This window comes from Pelophylax lessonae (assembly GCF_965119305.1).
Source record: "Pelophylax lessonae genome assembly, chromosome: 1".
In the NCBI taxonomy this organism is placed as follows: domain Eukaryota; kingdom Metazoa; phylum Chordata; class Amphibia; order Anura; family Ranidae; genus Pelophylax; species Pelophylax lessonae.
This window is the reverse complement of record NC_138768.1, coordinates 261,698,349-261,719,440: the sequence shown is the minus strand read 5'-3', so window position 1 is coordinate 261,719,440 and position 21,092 is coordinate 261,698,349. Positions and strand designations below refer to the sequence as shown.

General features: G+C 40.3%; 1 protein-coding gene across 1 annotated transcript in view; it reads right to left on the bottom strand.

Moving 5' to 3' along the window:
* TXNRD2 (thioredoxin reductase 2) overlaps positions 1 to 21,092 on the bottom strand; it is a 204,819-nt gene that overhangs the window by 140,955 nt on the left and 42,772 nt on the right. The window contains exons 7-8 of the mRNA XM_082268343.1: positions 18,131 to 18,193; positions 15,569 to 15,639 (exon numbers count right to left, since the gene is read on the bottom strand). Of these exons, the coding sequence (XP_082124469.1) occupies positions 15,569 to 15,639; positions 18,131 to 18,193 (134 nt within the window). The remainder of the gene's footprint in view (positions 1 to 15,568; positions 15,640 to 18,130; positions 18,194 to 21,092) is intronic.

Below are 21,092 nucleotides of genomic sequence, written 5' to 3'. Positions count from 1 at the left end.
AGGTCGCCCCCAAGGTCATGCCGCTTCAGTGTGAATGCGGTCTTAGTGGAGCTTTACCCATAACAACTTGTTAAAAATAATGTTCTTTAGCACGTAACATACATTCCACACTAATAATTATGTTACCAAAATCAGTGTGTGCTGTAAATTGCCTCCAGTATTGTTCCTGCTTCTTCTTGCTGGAAGCTGCCATTTTGCTGAAGCCCAGAGCCCCAAGACCGAAGGATTTTCCAGCTTAATGACCAGGCCACTTTATTCAAATTGGCACTGCGTGACTTTAACTGACAATTGCGTCATGCAATGCTATACCCAAATGAAATTCTTTTTTTCCCACAAACAGAGCTTTCTTTTGGTGGTATTTGATCACCTCTGGGCTTTTTACTTTTTGCGATATTAATAAAAAAAGAGCGAAAATTTTGCGAAAAATTGACTACTTTGACAGTTAAAAAATATCCAATATATTCGATTTTTGTCATATATTTATGCCAAAGTGTATTTAGCTACACGTCTTTGACAAAAAAATTCTCAATGAGCGAATTTTTAACCACTTTAAGACCGGAAGATTTTACCCTCTTGCTGACCAGACCATATTTTGCGATTCGGCACTGCATTATTTTAACGGACAATTGCATGGTCGTGCGAAGCTGTACCCAAATTTTTTTCCCACAAATAGAGCTTTCTTTTGGTGGTATTTGATCAGCTGTGCGATTTTTAATTTTTGAAAAAAAGTGACAATTTTGAAAAAAATATATATATATATTTTTCACATTCTGATATATAACATTCCCCCCAAAAAAAATTACAAATCAAAATTTTTTTTTACATTTTAGGCCAATTTCTTTTCTGCTACATATTTTTGGTAAAAAAAAAAAAAAAAAAAAAATCGCAATAAGCGTATTTTGATTGGTTTGCGCAAAAGTTACTAACTATGGGAAAGATTTGTCATTTTTATTGTATTTTTATTTATTTATTTTGTTACTAGTAATGGCGTCGATCTGCAATTTTTTGCGGGACATTGCGGCGGACAGATCGGAACCCTAACTGACATTTTTGACATATTTGGGTAAACCAGTGACATTACTACAGCAATCAGTGCTAAAAAAATGAACTGTTACTGTAATAATGACACTGGCAGGGAAGGGGTTAACACTGTTGGTGATCAAGGGGTTAAATGTGTGCCTCATGCTTACTGACGTGTGTGGGGGGGGAGGGGGTTCTGTGACAGAGACAGAGATCGCAGGTTCAGCTATGCTGAAACCTGTGATCTGTCCCTGTCTGTCACAGAGAAAATCCGCCTGCTTTGTTTACACAAGCAGGCGGATTTTCTCACTCTTTCCCCGATGATCGGGTGATCGCCGTCTCTCCTTCTTCGGTCCGACTCCCGCTGTGTCTAAACACAGTGGGAGCGAGCATCCGGCAGCGCACGCGCGCCGCCGAGGCAGGGAGGGATCCAGCGACGTAGGTCTACGTCGCTGGACACAGGGCTGCCACTTTGCTGCAGTAGCAGCAACGTGAGCAATCTGGAAGTGGCTAAACAGCCGTAAATCTTTAGGCTGTCAGCAGATTGGCCTCTACAAATTTGGCAAAGTGTCTAAAATTAGAGAGCAACTGAGCATGTGCAGAGCAGGAGACAGTTGGGGGGATTCACTAAAACTGGTGCCGTCAGAATCTGGTGCAGCTGTGCATAATAACCAATCAGCTTCTAACTTCAGCTTGTTCAATTGAGCTTTAATAATAAAACCTGGAAACTGATTGGTTTCTATGAAGAGCTGCACCAGATTTCACAAGCTCCAGTTTTAGTAAATCAACCCCAGTGTATTACTGGATTTTAAACAGTAAAAGGCACTTATTTTTAATGTTTTACCCCACTACACCTGTAAAAGGGGCCAGCCTGAAGTGATCTAGCAGGACTTACGTTTCTGACTAAAGTTCCACTTTAAATAATTATATTCACTTGAGGAACACTAAAGCGGCATCATGCAGCAATGGAGTATGCAATATAAGCTAACTCCATGGTGGACTTTTATCAGGGTGGAAGAAGATAGGTAGATGCAGTACATATAAATAGCGGAACTCTAAAAAAAAGGTTAAGTTGTGGACGTTTAAAACTTCCCTTTTTTACCGTACTTTATTACTGCTGTCTGTGTCCCCTGTTGTTGACATTTTTGCGTTGTGCCTTAGTGACCAGTGTCCCCAGACAGGATACAAAAAGCAGTAAAAAAAAACAAACAATAACAATTATGAAGACAGAAGGGAATTACAAGGGACAGATGGGTATTATTCCAAAAATCTTTACGCAACCCAATCCTATTTCAGCTAACCCCTAAACCATTACCACAATATTGTGTTAGACTAAAGCTGGATACACACTATACAACGGTTGTTGTTAGATTTCCTTTAGATTTACCTTCAACTATGTAGTGCAAGGGCCTGCCTGATTGCATACAAATTGAAAGTGTTTAGGTTTGACCTCATATTATATGGTTTTGGTAAATCTAAAGGAAAAAATCTATAGAAAATTGTATAGTGTGTATCCAGCTTAAAGCCTCCTACACACGATCAGATTATCAAACAAATTTCCTTTAGTTTTTTGTTGCATGCTAGTCTTATATGGAAAGTGAAGAGGTTACTTTCATACGGACATTCTCGTACGACAGAATTTAACTTCAGAAGTGATGTCATGTGCCAAATTGTTTTGTATGTAGTTTCCAAGGATTTCTAGACTCTGATTTTTTTCAGACGAAAACTGTACTAATTAAATGAAAATCGGACGTTGTGTTCACGTACGATAAAAATGTTATAGTCTGCACAGAAAAATTTGTAATCGGCTGTCGAAAGCACTATACTAATGATCCGTAAATTGGCAGATCGTTCATCGGACAAAATTTTACTTCCGATTTTCTTATCGCGTGTACGAGTCTTTAGACATTGCCTTTCTCCCTCTACAAAACCACCACAGCCCAGGGGCGGAGGTACAGGAGTCGCTGGAGTCGCTATGGCGACCGGGCCCCATGCTGCAGGGGGCCCTAGAGGGCCCTCTGTATGCCTCGATAGGAGGAGCGGCAAGGGCCGCTGAGACTGAGCTCCTCAATCCTCAGCAGAATTGTCATACATTGAAAAGTGAAAGCACAGTGTGTGCTGTGCTCTTTGTCTCCCCCTACAGTGCAAAACCCAGCAGAAAGAAAGCTAAGGTAACAGTACTGCCGTTTTTTAAAAGGCTTTCTCTATGTATGTGCATTTATGTGTACATTTGTGTGTACATGTGTATGCTTATATATGTGTATGTATTACGTGTGTCTGCTTTTATATATATGTGTGTGTGTGTGCGCTTATATAGGAGTATGAATATGTGTGTGTATGTATGCACATTACTTTTAATCCTGACCCCATATATGTGTACAATCAGAAGTGATTTTTTTTTTTTTTACAGCTTTTTCATAGTACCAGCAAGAAAATGTCGTTCCTCTGAAAAGCGATCCATGCTAATATCGCTTTTCAGAGGCATTTGACAGGCGGTAAAATGGCAATATGTTGCCTCTGTCTCTCACCGCCTGTTTTAACCCCCTAAATGCATCACAATGCACACAGTTGTGGGGTGGTTGCAGTGCAGCCCCATTCACCTGGGGGTATACTTCCAGCCGGAGCCACAGCATGTGTAGACCCCCAGCTGCTGCCTCTGCAACTAGGGGTGGTAAAAACACAGTTAAAGCATGTGGTTTTACCACTCCTCAACCTCACATGTGAACAAGCCCTTAGTTCACATCTGTGCAGCTGCGTGCTGCATATAGGCCGCAAAATAATTTCAGTGGGCCGCCCTACAGAAACAGGGAAAAAAATTCCCTTATCTATTTTTTTTCTTTAATTGTGCTGCACCACAAATGCACCATATTTGCCAATGTGTGTGTGTGGGGGGGGGGGGGGGGGGGCTCCAGACTGAAAATACGTAAATACTTTCAAGGCGCCCTGACTGGGAAAAGATTGACAAACACTGATATAGAGGAACCCGTCTCCTGCAGACGCTGAATGCCTGGGGGAAGGAGAGGAGGAGAAGCGGGGTTGGTGGGGAATGAAGAGATTGGTTCCTTTATATGCAGCGACTCCCACAGCTCCTCCTTTGCAGCTTCTTTCTGCTGCCCCCCCCAGCCCCCGCCCCCTGTGCTTTTTCCTACCCCCCCCCCCCCCGCCTCGTCCCCAAAGCTCTGCAAGGTTCCGGCTTCTGCGGGGGATCTGTGTCAGGATGAAGCCTTTTCTGAAAAGAGAATCAGTGATCTCCGTACCGATCAATAGCTCTGTCTATTCATAATAACTAAAACATAGTAAACTGTGTTTACAATGCTTCCGTATGTGAATGAATGGAAATCTCTGTACAGAGTTATTCATATCGATTTATTCTGTGCAGTTGAGGCTTCAGAGAAGGATATGGAAAACTGTGTCTCAAAGGTGGAACATCAGAGGTCTGTTTAGACTCCTGATATTTTACCAAAGCCCCCCCAACGGGGCTCCTAAAAAATGTAAAAGAAAAATAAATATAGTAAAAAAATAAAAATAAATATTTAAAAAATATTATATTGTAAAAAAAAAAAAATGAATAAAACAAATGGTAGAAAAATGTAATAAAAATAATAAAACTACTGACACCAGTGGCAGAACGATCACACAAACATTGCACTTGTGACTGGTCCTGGCGTTCCGCCCCTGGGCTGGGAGGGAAGGGCTCCATCCGGGGGTCAGGGGGGCCCTTCATGGTTTCTTGCATCGGGGCCCTGAAGGTTCTAGTTACGCCACTGCCACAGCCTTACTAGTCACCCATGATATATTACATAGCAACATCTAAATAAACAGAAGTTAGCACAATTATAAATCAGTCCAACTCTGCACCCTAAAGTGAGGCAGGCACATTTCAGTGTGCACATAGTGGAAATTCTATGCAAGCATAATATTTTTGTACTCAAAAGCAGAAAATGCCCAACAGTATCTCAGGCTCTTGTGACAGCATGTGGCATAAAGTACTATAAATGTTTTACCAAATGTATGCAGTTTCAGATGTATTTTGTGTCCTTCTAAAACTTTGTTTACTCACTTCACTTTTATATTTCCTTTAAAACTCAATAAAAACCTATTGAAAAAAAAAAAAAAGATTTTAGTGGACTAAAACTAAAACCATTCAGATGACTCAAATACAACTAAAAATAAAATGGCCTTTTAGCCACAAGAATGAAATTTGATGTCAAAATTAACATTGATTGTCGAGGAGTCATATGTGAACATTTAACAGTATAACTTGCTATATGTTCATGGTGTTCATGTGATATGGTGATTGCAATTGCTGTGCTGATCACCATATCACGTGAACACCATGAACATATAAGCAAGTTATACTGTTAAATGTTCACATATGACTCCTCGACAATCAATGTTAATTTTGACATCAAATTTCATTCTTGTGGCTAAAATGCCATTTTATTTTTAGTTGTATTTGAGTCATCTGAATGGTTTTAGTTTTAGTCCACTAAAATCTTCAGTGCATTTTAATAGACTAAAATCATTTTAGTCTACTAAAATCTAATGGGTTTGGTTAAATTGTAATGCATCATATAAGCATTTCGCTAGAATTTCCAAAATCATGATATACTCCTGGAGTAAAAATCTAATAACATGTTACTATTTATTGTATTAAGGTTTGAACATGCACTACAGACACAGATTTAGCCATTGTGATATATAACCAGTGGTAATTTTGACGTCAAATTTCAATTTAGTTTTAGCCATAGTCTTTTGACTAAAATGGCTTCTTAGTTTTAGTTGTATTTTAGCCATTTGAATGGTTTTAGTTGTATTTTAGTCGACTAAAATAGTGCACATTTTGTCAACTAAATTAACACTGTTGACAATGCTGGATATGGTAGATCTTTGGACTGCTCTTTGGATGTGCTACTGTTGAACATGTGGTTGTGTTCTGTCATTACGGATATCCTGGTTACCGGTAAGTAGGAGAGGTATGTTTCATCCTGGAGCTTCCCTAGCAGTAAAGTTTTAGATGGTTTTCTACTTTAAGACCAAGGCAGAATCACATTTTGAAAGCCACAGTGCTCTTATTTTCAGACTCAGGGGTTTGTCCATGCTCATAGTGCCTAGTTTGTAAAGAATCAATGGGATAATTATCACATGGCTGTTTACATTGCTCAGTGGACCGAATTTGATAGTCAGTATATGAGTCACATTGCTATACCAGATTTCACCAGCAGAAGGTATAGCAAGTCACATTTTTCTGTAAAATAGAGAAGATGTGCTTGGCGCATCCCTCTGCATTACTACAAACAGGAGATTTCCTTTTAACCTGGAAATCCCCTTTAATGCATTGCATCTTTCCATAAATACCATAGCCATAATCTCTGCATGTTTCTAACAAAGATAAGTGTTTACAGTTTACAAGAGCAGCTAGAAGTGTTTGTTCGCTGCCTATCATTTTAATTACTGCTCTCACTTTAATGGCCACTTGCAAAAATCTTATAACACATGTTTCACTCTAACCAACATGTTTGCACAACCATAAACCATCCCCTCCCTTCTGCTGCAGGTCTCTGTTTAAATACAGTGAAAAGCTTTCAAACATCCCTCATTTCTGGGGTGTTTAGTTAGATATCAGCCATCAGGGACATGAAATGTGGGTGGCCTCGTCATAGGAGATCTCTGCACCTTTGGGAGGTATCAGGATAACGCCGGAAAACCCCATTTTAACGTCACTTGTAATCCCTCTTGCTACTAATAATATAATTCCCTTTTAAGAAAACAAGCATTATACCTTAGAGAACAAGGCTGGAGAAACTGCTGGGGCCAGCAGTAAGATGGCAGATTCCATGAGCTACAGGTGACAGGAATGTGCCTGGGGTAATTGTCTGCAGTACAACAAGTGAAGCTTCTCAGACAGCTCAAGCTGACAACTGCCCAACTATTGTACAGCTAGATTTAACTGATATTCCAGGAGATCAGACCTGGATTTACATAACTTAGCAAGGAAAGAGCTGTACAGTCAAAGGCTTGTGGCAGTCACCTGAAAATGAACTGACTATAGGAAGCACTGTATAGGTTTTGGAATAAGCACAAGAGACTGATAACATCATTACAGAAGTTCATTTGTAATTTATTTACCATATTTTACCTAGGTGTTAGTTCTGTACAATTACACATATTAATAAAGATCAGCTCTGTCCTATGTACAGAACATAAAATAGATATGTTACATATGCCAAAGTTGTGTTTCTTTTTTTTTTTTTTTTTTAAGACGAAGGACATGAGTGACATAAAATCAAGTTAATGCTTTGTACAGTTTATTGGCTCATGCATAGGGAAAAGGGCAGGGGGTCAATTTAATGTACATTTCAGACATCTTTAGAAAGACTCCACAGAGGGGGAAAAAAAGCAGCCACAGAAAGCAAAGTCTTATTTATGCCAGGGCTTCTGCACAGTCCACCTTTCTTAACCACTTCTGGACCTAAAGGATTTGCTCCCTTAATGACCAGGCCATTTTTTGCGATTTGGCACTGCGTTACTTTAACAGACAATTGCGCAGTCATGCGATGCTGTACCCAAATAAAATTGATGTCCTTTTTTCCCCACAAATAGAGCTTTCTTTTGGTGGTATTTGATCACCTGTGCAATTTTTATTTTTTGCGCTATAAACAAAAAATATATATATATTTCACATTCTGCTATACAACATTCCCCAAAAAAATAAAAATAAATTAAAAGTCAAAAATTTTCATAATTTTAGGCCAATTTGTATTTTGCTACATTTTTTGTTTAAAAAAAAAAAAAAAAATCACAATAAGTGTATTTTAATTGGTTTGTGCAAAAGTTATTGCATCTACAAACTAGAAGAAAGAGTTATGTGATTCTTATTTTACTAGTAATGGCAGTAATATGCGATTTTTTGCAGAACTGCGACATTGCGGCATACAGATCGGACCCCTAACTGACATTTTTGACGCTTTTGGGGGGGCCAGTTACATTACTACAGTAATCAGTGCTAAAAATATGCACTGTTACTGTAAAAATGACACTGGCAGGGAAGGGGTTAACACAGTGGTGATCAAAGGGTTAAGTGTGAGCCTAGGGGAGTGTTTTCTAACTGTATGGGGGAGGGACTGATGAAATGAGCACAGAGACCTGTGATCCTATATAGAAGGATCACAGGCGCTCTGTGATAATTTCAGAGAGAACAACGGTCAGCTGTGTTTACAACAGCAGATCGTCTTTTTCTCTCTCAGTGGGGAGTGATCGCGGGTGCCGTGGATTGGCATCCCCACTGCCTAGTGGGGGCAGGAGCGCGCTCGTCGTCCCCAGCACCGCTTCCGCAAACCGATGTACCCATATGTCGATTCGCGCAGTCGAGCCAGCCTGCTGCAGTATATCTGCAGCGGGTGGTCGGCAAGCGGTTAAAGGCTAAGTTTTTCTAAATTCCAGCTGCCTGTAGAGAATTCTGAATCCTTTGGGGAGTAAAATAGTACTCATATATATGCTTTCAATTAGTGTTGTTTCACTGTTGGTCTGAGGTTTATATTGTATAGCATCAATGTACTTCTTTTGCAAAACTAAAAAAGCTTTTTTTATTCTGCAAACGCTTACCTCACTGTTCCTCATGGCGGTTTGAAAACACTGCTCCATTACTTCTGCCTTACTTCCTGGACAGATTTTAGATCATGACACAGGAAGGAGTTGACCAGCTGAGGGTAGATGATTCAGGGCGTGTGCTAATGAGGTCAGCTGGTCAACTTCATCCTGTTTCAGGACCTAAAGTCTGTCCAGGAAGTAAGGCAGAAGTAATGGAGCAGTGTTTTCAAACAGCCATGAGGACAGTGAAGTAAGCGTGCGTAGAATAAATGGAAAGCTTTAATTTTTGAAAAATAAGTACATTAATGCTAAATTGGTACATAGGAGAGCTGGAATTTAGAAAAAAAAGTGAACAAAAAGGTGAACTTAGCCTTTAATGTTAACATCCTTTTGAACATGGTTTTGGGAATCAAGACCTGCAGCTGAGAAAAGAGGTGCTTCAATCAATATCAATTTATAGGACTTCAAAAGTTCAAACCTCAGACCAACAGTAAAACACTAATTTGAAGCATATATATGAGTACTATTTTACTCACCAAAGGATTCAGAATTCTCTACAGGCAGTCTTGTGATCCAGTCATCCCTACCAGTTAACACAGCCAGTTCTTGGCCCTTCCCTAGCAGCTACTGTACTACAACAGGACCTGGGTAAATCCCAAACATGCAGCAGAGCTCAAGTGGCTTTTAGTACTGCCCTCCTTAATCCCATCTGAGGGCATTTTATAGTACTCACACTAGATGCATTTAAATGTATTTATTTTATTCTAAAATACATACCTACATTAAGGCTACATGCACACTAGCGTTTTTATAAGCTCAAAAAATGCTAGAAAAAAAAAAAAACACTGGATGAAAACCGCTAACAATATAATTTTTGTGCCGACATGTAGTAGCGTTTTAGTAGCTCTTAGGAGCGTTAATTGTAGTGAACGACCAATATCGATACTTTGGTCATCGGATAATTGGTATCGGATGATATTTTCGGACATGTAAAACAATTTTTTTCCCCAAAGGTACTCCTTGTGGAGGGATCTGGGGGTCTAAAAGACCCCAAACCCCTCCTCGGCACTGAAAAGCATTCATAACGCCAAGTTTGGTTGTTTTGAATGCTGTCAGTTTTTTTAATTCAGCGCCAAGTACCCAGAAGTGATGTCATGACATCACTTCCGGGTTTTTTACATGGAGACCCAATCAGAGCCAAATGCAGCTTTGACCGAGCCTTCTCTACGGCAGCTGTGGAAGTAGGATGCCCGGGTCTCCAGGTGGGATGGAAGAGCCGGGCGAGCCGCGGAAGGCGGTGGGGGGGGGGGGGGCGACGTCCCTCCCGCTCCTTGTAATGACAGTCGAGGCTTCTCAGCCGCATCGGTTGTAATTATAAGTCAGCCAACCGTCGGCTATAGACACCGGTACAGGGGTGATGCCTCTAGCTGTAGGCACTTCGGTACAGCACTGTCCCTAAATATCGGTAACCTCAGGGGCGGATTCCGATATATCGGGGAAAGTGCATATCACCCCCTGATATATCGGTGTTGCCAATAATCGTTCGATCCCTAGTTAATTGTTTTATTCGTGTTTTTACAGTACATGATGAAAAAAGCTGTTAGGAGCGTTTAGTAAGGTTTCTGCTGGGGAAAACGCTCCCAAAAACTCTATGAAAACTATTTAATTTCCTGCTCCTAAACGCTGATGCTTGAAAAACTCTTTCAGCATAAAATAGTATGAATGAACACATAGGGTAACACGATAAGCTTCTAGAAGCAGAAGAAAAAAATGTTGATCATAGTTCCTAGCAAACGCTAGTGTGCATGGAGGGTTCCCGGTTCTTTTTTTATACATAATTCAGCTATAAAAGCTAATGTACAAACATTTCAAATATGAAAACATGGGCAGCAGAACTTCAGGGTCTTCCCGATTACAAATTATTACATTAGCATAACATTCTGGCCACAAAGAAGCAAGACTGATTGGAGGCTTTGTCAGGGACATCTAAGCTGCCAGTATGTGTTTTTAGCTTCTTAGTTATGAAGAATGACGTGTTTTTTTCTGTGAGATATATAAGGGGGTCCCAGTTTTTATGCCAGGCTTTGTGGCTTTCAACTCTCACACTGAATATAGAAGAATATGCAAGCCACACATGGTAATGTCTACCTCCAACACATCATATAATAAATCTCTAAGCACCCAAGAAATGACAGCCACCTACAAGTCACAACAACATGTGTTTAATAACTTTTAAAGGAGATTCCAGCACTGTTTTTTTTAGCAACCTTCTAGCTGTTCAAACAATTAATACCAGAGGTGGAATAAAGGGATTTGACAAAAAATTAAACCATAACTCTGCACAATTCTGCTGTCATTGAAGAATGTGTACACTATATTCTAGACTTTTACAATCGTAGAAAAAAATATTCAATAACGTATTTAAGAAAAACTGTAATCTGTCATACATTTTTTGAGTAGCACCAAAGTCAAATATGCAGATTTTTTTAATTATTGTTGAAAAGTACCTATTTTTTGCAGAGAGTGTGAAAGCAAAGACGTGCACTTTCTGATACATAGGTCCAGAACACACATGTATCTATTTCTCAGATCAATGCGTAAGGTTTCAAACTCCATTTGAGCAGCTCTCTCCCAGCTGTTGAAATAGAGGCTGATAATGTACAGAAATGCTACAGTAGACCCTCAAGGCTTATTTTGACTAAGGCTCTGGAATGCAACATGTAAACATTAGACTCCTCTATTACACTGTTACGACTTGCATTAACAGTAACTGGACAAAAGCAGCATTTTCGCAGATATGTATTAGAAGGATACAGGTTTTTTTAAGCAGCTTCCTCACATTAATCATGCCAGGAGAATTTCTGAGGACGCTGACACATTGTAAACATGTAAAAACCCTAAGTGGAGCTTGTAGGACAAATGTCGCATTTTAAAGCTAGAGGAACAGCCACAGGCTCCTGTCCTATGGTAAACAGTCTAGCACTGAGATGCAACAGGTACAGAACAGATTGATTACATGGAAACTTGGTAATGAAGGTAAAGCCTCAACAAGAGGGCAACAGGAAAATTAACTTTTCTTAAAAGAAATTACACATTGTGCTTTAACACCAAGCTTAAACAAAAACGGAGGAGGTCATAGGAAAGCTCAAGGTAAAAATGTAAAAAGGTCCTTATTTTAGAACTCTAGATTTTATTCAATAAATCAGCGCAAAGAAAACAGCAAATATTTAATGTACCCATACTAGACCAGGGTATCTAACTCAATATCAATGTGGGCTGCATCAGCATTATGGTTGCCCTCAAAGAGCTGGTTGTATCTGTAAGACTATATAAATGTATACAGGGCTTTTTTTCCCCAGAGACTGAATAGAAACTCAATACCCTGCGGAACCCCTCCCACCCCGCCGCAAAACCGTCACCACCATACCGGATCGAACGGTGGGAGGATCTTAAAGGGGCAAAAAACACCAGAAGTAGATTGTGCATTATGCATTGCTACATACATAGTGCAGAGTTCTAGGCTGTGCTATGTACAGAATGCAGGGTTCAGGGGTGTGTTACATACAGAGTGCAGGGTTCAGAAGTGCATTATGTACACAGTGCAGGGTTTAGAGGTGTGCTATGCATACCCGGCTCTAGAACCTTCCTGCAATGTAGGCGGCTCCTCCTCTCTCTCTCACTTGCAGCAAGATTATTGTTAAGCATCTGTGCACCCAGGCACAGATGGGAATCACAATGCAGCGTACCACAAGATGCCCCATCTCACCTATGACCCCACTGCACCTGCATCTCCCTTGTCCCCAACTGTGAGTGCTGGGAAGGCAGGGATTTGTGAGAGGCACTGAGAGAAAAGCTGTCCTTGTAAATATAGAATGCTTCTGTGTTTACAAGTGGCAGGGGTGAGTGGAGGGCGATAGCCAGAGATGGCTGAATTGAGTTCCGCCATGTTCTGGCTGAAAAAAATCCCTGAATGCGAGGGCCACATGAAATGGCCTGGCTGACCAATATGGCCACATTTTTTGATTGCAAAGTTCCTGTACACTTTTAGATGTCAGATGACAAACCTGGTTGACTGATCTTGGGGACAAACTGATGAGCCCAAGAATAGGTCTAAGCCATTGATTAGACCTACATAACTATACATATATTGCTCTGGAAATTACCAGATTGTGCATGAATGAATCAACTGCCATGTAAGGATTAGGACTAGATTTAGTAGGGAGGCTTTCTGCAAAACCCCAAACTCAGAGTTCAGAACAGCTGAATTAAAGTGGGGCAATTTACAGCCAAGAACCCTGTAGGCATGCAACGTTGCTCCAGTGTCCTAAGCCACATAGCCTCCTCTAAGTTTATCCCTCTCACTCAAAACTTGTCTTGTTTTGAGGTTTTTGAATTTATTAACGGCCATAAAGTTAATAGTTAACATTTTTCAACTGTTAACAGAAGCAGTGTTAATTTTGATGTCATATTTAAATTTAGTTTTAGTCATAGTCTTGATTGATCGCTGATACAATGCTTTACAGGCTCCAGTGTAAAAAAAAAAAAAAAAAATATTTGCACATTTTTTTCCTACAAAATGAACTTATCCTTTATTTAACAAAGTTTGTCTACCAGGTAATATGTGGACCTAGGAATGGACGCTTTTCTCACCCAAAGTACAGGACAGACGAGAAAACAAAATGTTGGCATACCTGTATTCATACATATGCCCACACCTCCATACTACATAATGTGTACTTTGTACACTAATTAAACAATATTTCCTATGTAGGTGTGATATATATATGGCCAGGGAAAACCAGTTTATAGCATCTTCATAAAATAACTTTTAATATATGGACAGGATATTTCAATATTAGGCTGTGTCATCCTTCTGAAAAGAGGTGTTCTAATATACATAGTCATGCTGCCACCTACTGGCAGATATATTACAATGCAAACTAATATGAACAGCTGACTGTTGGCCTAATTTCCAAAACTGACAAAAGATAAATATCACAAATGGAATGTATGAATTAGAAGATGTTTATATAATTAAAACAATTCTGGCACATTTTGCTAGATGATGTTGTTATTTACCCTAAAGAGAAAAAGGGAATCCATCCCTTCATCCAAAACTAAAAAAGAATGTGACTGATTTGGAGCCTACAGATACCTGTGAATACTGCAGGACCCAGACTGACCTACACTTGATTGGGTAAAGGTTTATTATTGTACTTGCATAAGTGTAAGGAGACCCCTTTGTATATGGTGAATATTGATGGGAGCTGGAAAGTAAAGGTTTCTTTTAAATTGCTTATACTCGGGTCAATGTTAAAGGGTAACTCCACTTGCGTGTGGGAAAAAAAATCAGCAAGTAAAGAAAAAACAATATAGCGTATACAATTGTGACACAAATCATATTGTTATTGAATGTTATTAAACATTACCTTTCCTTTTCAATCTGCAGCTGTTGTAATTTTCTGAAATGCAATGCAATATGGCTACCCGGAGCTGTTCTGTACACAGAATGTACTGACCACACCCCAGAAACATTTCCTGCTTGTGTGATTGGCTCACTAATTTTCCCAGAAGTCTGCCTAAGATACAAGTCAGATTTCTGGCATCCCCTGCAACAAAAATGCCATTTTTGGTGAGATACTCCCAATAGGAACACGTCTAAAAGAATGCAGATTTCCTCATTAGTGCCCTGCAGCTGCACAGCTGATAGATAGTTATGAAACCAATCCCATTAGACCCACTCAGCACAGAGAGGAACAAACAATGATTCCTTCAGAACAACAAAAGGTAGGAATCTGAAACAAAGTTTGTTACAATCCCTGAAATGTACAGAGATCACCCAGAGTGAAATGTTTTTTTCTCAACAAAAGTGGAGTTACGCTTTAACAGAGTACGGGTAACTATACACAGTACAATCTCATTGTACAATTGCCCATATATTATTAAAGCCATGTAACATGTTGACATGCATTATATATTTTTTAGGTTTGACTGATGACTCTACACACAAGGAACATGAAAAAGTGGAAATGTGGGTGGGTTTTGTCACTGTTGGAAATGTGGATTATGCAGACTTTTGAACCGGGGTCATTTGATTTGTTTACTTTTTGCCATGTTTTGTTTTACGATTGTGCCATTTTGTTATGACCTACAGTTGAATATGAATCCCATAAGAAATAAAATAAAATAAATTTTTTTTTAGCACAAGAATATTAAAAAAATAAAAAAAACAGTGATGATCAAATACCACCAAAAGAAAGCTCTATTTGTGTGAAGGAAATGATATAAAATTTCATTTGGGCACAGTGTTGCATGACCAGTTAAAGTAGTGCAGCGCCAAATAGTAAAAAAATGGCCTGGTCATGAAGGGGGTAAAAACTGCACTGCTCAGCCAGTCATTCTCCAGGAGCTTTATATTCTATGAATGAATACAAAGCTTCCTCTGAATGGCTGAACCGGAGATCATGAAGTCTGCCCACCTCAGCCAGCCAATCAGAGGAAGCTTTGTATTCATTCATAGAATACAAAGCTCCATGTGAATGGCCAAGCTGCACTCATCTTGACTCAATTTTGTTCTGGGAGTAAGAGGGAAAGTTCCCCTCTCCCCGCTGGAAAACAACACTGTATGCTGTATTAGCTGAAGCTCCATACAACTTATGCAGCTCATAATCTTTTAGTGAAATGAACAGTTTGTTTGGACCAGCTTGGTCCAAATTAAATATTTAAAATAAACTAAAAGATAAAAGATCAACATTTTGACGATAGATACGTTCTAGGTTCCTACTGTTTAGACACCCCCCCACCTACACACCAATGCTTACATCTAACAACAGGTCTTTTAAAATACCAAACATCCCATACCAGGAAGCTGGGATTTTTCAGCAGGGCGCACAATGGAAAAGTAAAGGAAAAATATATTTTGGATTATTATGACGGCTGTCTGGGAGAGATTACATACGTTTTTCCTGGAGGTTCTTTCAGCCAAAAGAGATCATCACTTGTTATACAATGTTCTACTGCTCCAGGAACCTGTCAGTTGCACATAGATATATGGGGACAAAGGAAAGAACATCAATTAGATCAAAACTAAAAACTGCAAATATTAAATTGGTGAAGAAAGAGGCACACATTTGGTGTAATATGGTGCTGAGGGGCGGGGGGGGGGGGGGGTTGCCATTTTGGAAGTTATGTTCTGGTCATTATAATTCTATCACTGCAGAAGGAGTACATGTAAATGTCATGTTTTATAGGAAATTCCTTTGTTTACTCAGTTTAGTGTTCATTTACATACAAGCATTGTGTGACGCATTGGTGCATCAGATGATAACTAATGTACGTCGGTCAATTGAACCATTTTGTACAATGTTCAAATTTCATCTAGCTGTGTTAGGCAACCCATTCAAGATTACTGAGCCTATTGCACCTCAACGCAGGAAACTTTATGTCCTGCTTTATTTTTGGCAATGCAGCGCACCACAATCCACTTCATGCTTTATGCTGCATTGCAATGCAGGTGCATTCTGGACAAGCATTGAAGTGCCCATCAAAATTAATATGTACTAACATGTGCATGGTAGGGAGAACGAGCCCTAAATGTACGTGATTAAACGTGGTGAAGCCGGACAGTGACCTCCCAAACAAGTAGGAGTGCGCTTTACATGCAGTGCAGCATTAGTGTTTGGCCCCCTGCAGAAGACCTGCATTCCGTACCTTTGTCAAAACACAGGGCCCTAACGCAGGTACCACTCGGTACAGTATTCAGCCCCATCTAGCTGCAGCCTGCCATAAACAGGCTGCCTGCAGCTGGGCTAACCGCTGCACCAGTCCATTCTGGGAGGTTCAAGGGGCCTTATGCATCCTGCGGTCTGTATTTACACTGTTCAACATTCTCTTCACAAAGGCTGAAAGAATACACAACTATAACTATATATGTAATCATTATTGTATTAAAAGTTTGTTTGCATAACACTAATCTGCCACACTCTTGCTTTGGCGCCTTTCACGTAAAAGGTCCGATTGGGTCAGTTTTTCAGCCAGACCAGATTGGACCCTCCATTACCCTCTATGAACAGTCGGATGTAAACGGACTTGTGTTTGTTTACACATGGCTACCCCCACAATCTGATCGGATCCAGCAAAAACAAACAGAAGGAGGATCTGTTTCTTTCGGTCTGACTGCATCAGATCAGTGGGCAGTTGAGTGTAGATGGACAGCCAGTTCATTTACAGCCGATTGCTCATGGAGCAGAGAAGGCTGTGTCAGTGTACGGACATGGACCGGGCATACGGCTGCTCTGCTCAGCTCTGCTCAGCAGATCAGCAGATGGATCTCCTGCTGGGAAAAACTGATCTGGCCCAAAAAGACAAATGCATAATCATCACACTTAAAGTGGTTGTAAAGGCACAAGGCTTTTTACCTTCATGCATTCTATGCATAAAGGTAAAAAAAAAAAAACTTCTGTGTGCAGCAGACCAAATCCCCGCCCCTAATGCTTACCTACCTCTCGATCCAGCAATGTCCACAAGAGCCTTGGCTCTCCAGGGACTCACACTACTGATTGGCTTTAGGATCCCATTGCTGTCAATCACAGCTAGTGAACCGAACAGGAGATGGAGGGGGCAGGGCCGAGCCAGGGCTCAGCGTGTGAAAGGACACACAGAGTCGCAGGTCAGGTGCCCCCACAGCAAGCTGCTTGCTGTGGGGGCACCCGGCAGGAGAGAGCAGCCAGGAGCATCGGCGTGGGATCCGAGAAGAGGAGGATCTGGGCTGCTCTGTGCAAAACCATTGCAGAACAGGTAAGAATAACATGTTTGCAATTTAAGAGAAAAATAAAAACACAAGGCTTTATTATCATTTTAACCTGAATTATACAGAAATTTGTGGTATGTGTAGGGACTCGAGAACCAATATACACTAAATTTGCTTTTGTTGTATTTACCAGTGGCTGGATATGTTGGTATATTTCACTTCTCACCCTACAACAGTTCTTAGGTCTCATAAATCTGTGGCTGTCACAACCATAAAAGAGACATGCTACAAACAAAATTTGGGAACATGACAGGTGCAAACAAAAATGTCTGGTGAGCCCCATGCTGGGTATACTAGGTATACAGCAATGAGCAGAAAATTAAGGCACATGTGACAATCATAATTAGGGGGCCTACACTTCCATCTCTAATGCTTCATGTACACATATACTACTTTGAACGCCAGCACAAGAAAACGCAAAACACAGCAAAATCGTTCCTATCCTGAGCATGATTCTTTCACGTTCAGTAGAGGGAGGTTGAAGCTCCCCTAACCCCAGCAGCTCCTAAACTCTGGTTAAAGCCTATATGTACATGGACAGACGGGCTTTTATGAGAGTTGAGTTTAGGAGCTTTGGCAAAAGAACGCCTCAAGTTTAGTGTAGTAGTAGAGAGATGTAGTGTACATGAAGCATAACCTCTACTGTAGCCGTCAGTAGCAAATGATCCATGTAAATCTGGCATTCTAGAATAGGTGAAAGATTTTTCTTACATTTGTAGGAAATTTTGGCCTTCCTCCTGTAGCTAGAACTATATTGTTTGCAGTCACTATTGTCTGTCAGAAGGAAAAGAAAAATGTTAGTATTTCTGCTTATTTATTTATCTCATTAGATCCCAGTTATCACACATAATATACACTGTTAATTACAATTAAAAAAAAAAAAAACAGTCACTGCACATAGGAAATATTAGTCATTAAAACGTACCTTACATAAATTGAAATCTACTCATTGGAAGAATTTTAGATTGGACAGGCTTCATTCCTGAATCATATACCAGCACTTGCACTCGCATGATCCCCGTTACATAGAATGACCATAAATCATTCACCAAGAGCCATGGGCTTTGTCAGACACTCTCCAAAGAACCGCTGTCCCGACATTTTTAACACTTTTGGGGGGACCAGTGATCAGTAAAAATATGCACCGTTACTGTGATAATGACACTGGCAGGATATGGTTAACACCAGGGGCGATCAAAGGGTTAAATGTGTCCCTAGAGGGTGCTTTCTAACTGTGGGGGATGGGGTTGCTGAATGAACAGAGACCTGTGTTCCTAAATAGGTGGCACACAGGATCCCTGCGGTCCAGCGAAACAACGTACAGTTACGTCGTTTCGCGGGACAGAGCCAACTTGCCGCAGTACTTGTACTGCTGGCGGTCGGCAAGTGGTCAAAGAAATTCAAATTTGGGCTTTGACTAGGCCCAGTCCATAGGCCTCCATTTCTTCTCTTTGAGCCGTTCAGTGGTTGATTTGCTAGTGTGCTTCGAAATATTATCATATTGAAAGATACATTTATGGTTTAATTCCATCTTTCAGACAGATGATTTCCAATTCTCATTAAGCACACTTTGATGTCATGCAGAATTTATAGTGGAGTTCAATTTCATGACTGCAATCTGCCCAGACCCTGAAGGAGCAAAGCAACCTTGGTCTTGGCATAATGACACAACAAAAATCAATAGTAAAAGTGAACACCAGGCCATAGAGATCTGAGGTTAAAAAGGCTATGTCCACCATTGTGGAAAAAAATTATTAATGCACATATTTTTTTTGCAATATTTATTATTTTTCCCCAACGAGCCTGCAAAGCATTGTATCTGCAATCAGTGGATCATAGGTGCAATGTTCCATCTGCACACTCTCTAAGGGCCCTTTCACACGGGCTTTCCGATTCCGCCCACCAGCTGGTTTTTCAGGCAGACCTGATCGGATGTTCCATGCACCCCTATGGGACAGCGGATGTAAGCGGTGACATGTCCACTGACACCCGCTGCTATCCAATCCGATCCTGTCCGTGAAATCCAGATGGATGGAAACCCTATCTTCCATCCGTCTGGAGTATTGGATCGGATAAAAACGGACAGGCGGTCCGTTTTCATCCAATCTCCCATAGAGGAGAGTGTGAATCTGACAGGTCTGTCTCGGCAACCGCCTGCTAAGCTGGGATCAGCAAATCAATCCCCGCTCAGCAAAACGGAGTCCGCTGGGCATAAAGCCCAAGTGAAAGTACCCTAAAAAGGTTATAATGATTGCAACCAAATTTAGAACACCTAATTTTAATTATATGGAGTTGAAGTGGTGGTATAAAGGCCCATACACCCGATCAGAAAATCGTAGGAAAAATACTGCTTTCGAATCGATCGTACGATATTCTGATTGTTCGTACACAGCTTTCAAGGCCCGATCACGACAATTCATGCAAAATTATCCAATGGAACAAGCACGAAAAATGTTCTCGTACAATACCAGATTGTACAATTTTCGTTCAATCAGTACAGTTGTTGACTGAAAATACAATACAATACTTTATATCACTTCCAAATTTTTATTCTGTCATACAAGAATTTTCTCAACTTTAGTAACCGCTTTTATATTTGATATGGAGACTAGTAATGCAAAAAAATCTCGTTGTGTGTACCAGGCATTAGGGTGTTCTTACTTTTCCATGTGCCAGATTTGCATTGGTAATTTAGAGTGTGAGAATGAATCCACCATATCTCTTTTTATGTATCATTCGTTCACACAGATCACCTTTCTCTGTACGTACCGTTTGAATAAAGGTCTTATGATTGCCTGTTCAAATTTGTTGAAATAAACCAACAATTTCTGTGGGGTGTACTTACTTTTTTAGATTACTGCAATTATTAAATGTGCATAGTCTACATACAGGTGAACTTTAAGCATATTACACATTGATGAAATGGTAGAGCTTAAAAAAGGTACAAATACCACACAAAATGGAAATATGAAATAATGCTATTTGACAACTATAGACTGCACATAGCACTCTATTTATGAACATAAATGACCAGATATGAAGCAACAAGTATAATGGAAAGCAACTGGAATGAGAGACGGGCCAAACAAAAAGTCCATGCATGCTTTGTCTTGTATCTATTGATTAACTAGTGGATTTCTAATCCATTTTTTTTCCATTTAAAGTATCAAAAGGTAGGATAAAATCCCAACTAGTTTCTTATCGTTCTCTTAGACTTCAGCAGCAAGATCTCACAGCTGATGTTCCCAGCTTGTCTTCTCCATACCAGTGTCTCACTCCCCTCTAGTGCATTTTCACCAAAATTCTTCAGAGAAACCGTATTCCCCTGTCTGAGGGCTACAGTAGGGGACAATTATAGTACTTTAAATTAGTGATCGACTGATATCGTTTTTTCGTTGCCGATACCGATATTTTGGCCAATACGTATTTTTTTGACAGGTACTTTTGCGCAGGGATCTGGGGGTCTAAAAGGACCCCAAACCCCTCCTCTGCACTTAAAAGCATTCAAAACGCCAAGTTTGGCTGTTTTGAATGCTGTCTTTTTTTATCTGGTGCCAGACAGTACCCGGAAATTATGTCACTCTTGACATCGCTTCTGTATTTTTGCATGGAGACCTGATCAGAGCCAAATGCGGCTTTGATCGGGTCTTCGGCGGCCGTGCAGGCTGGTTGC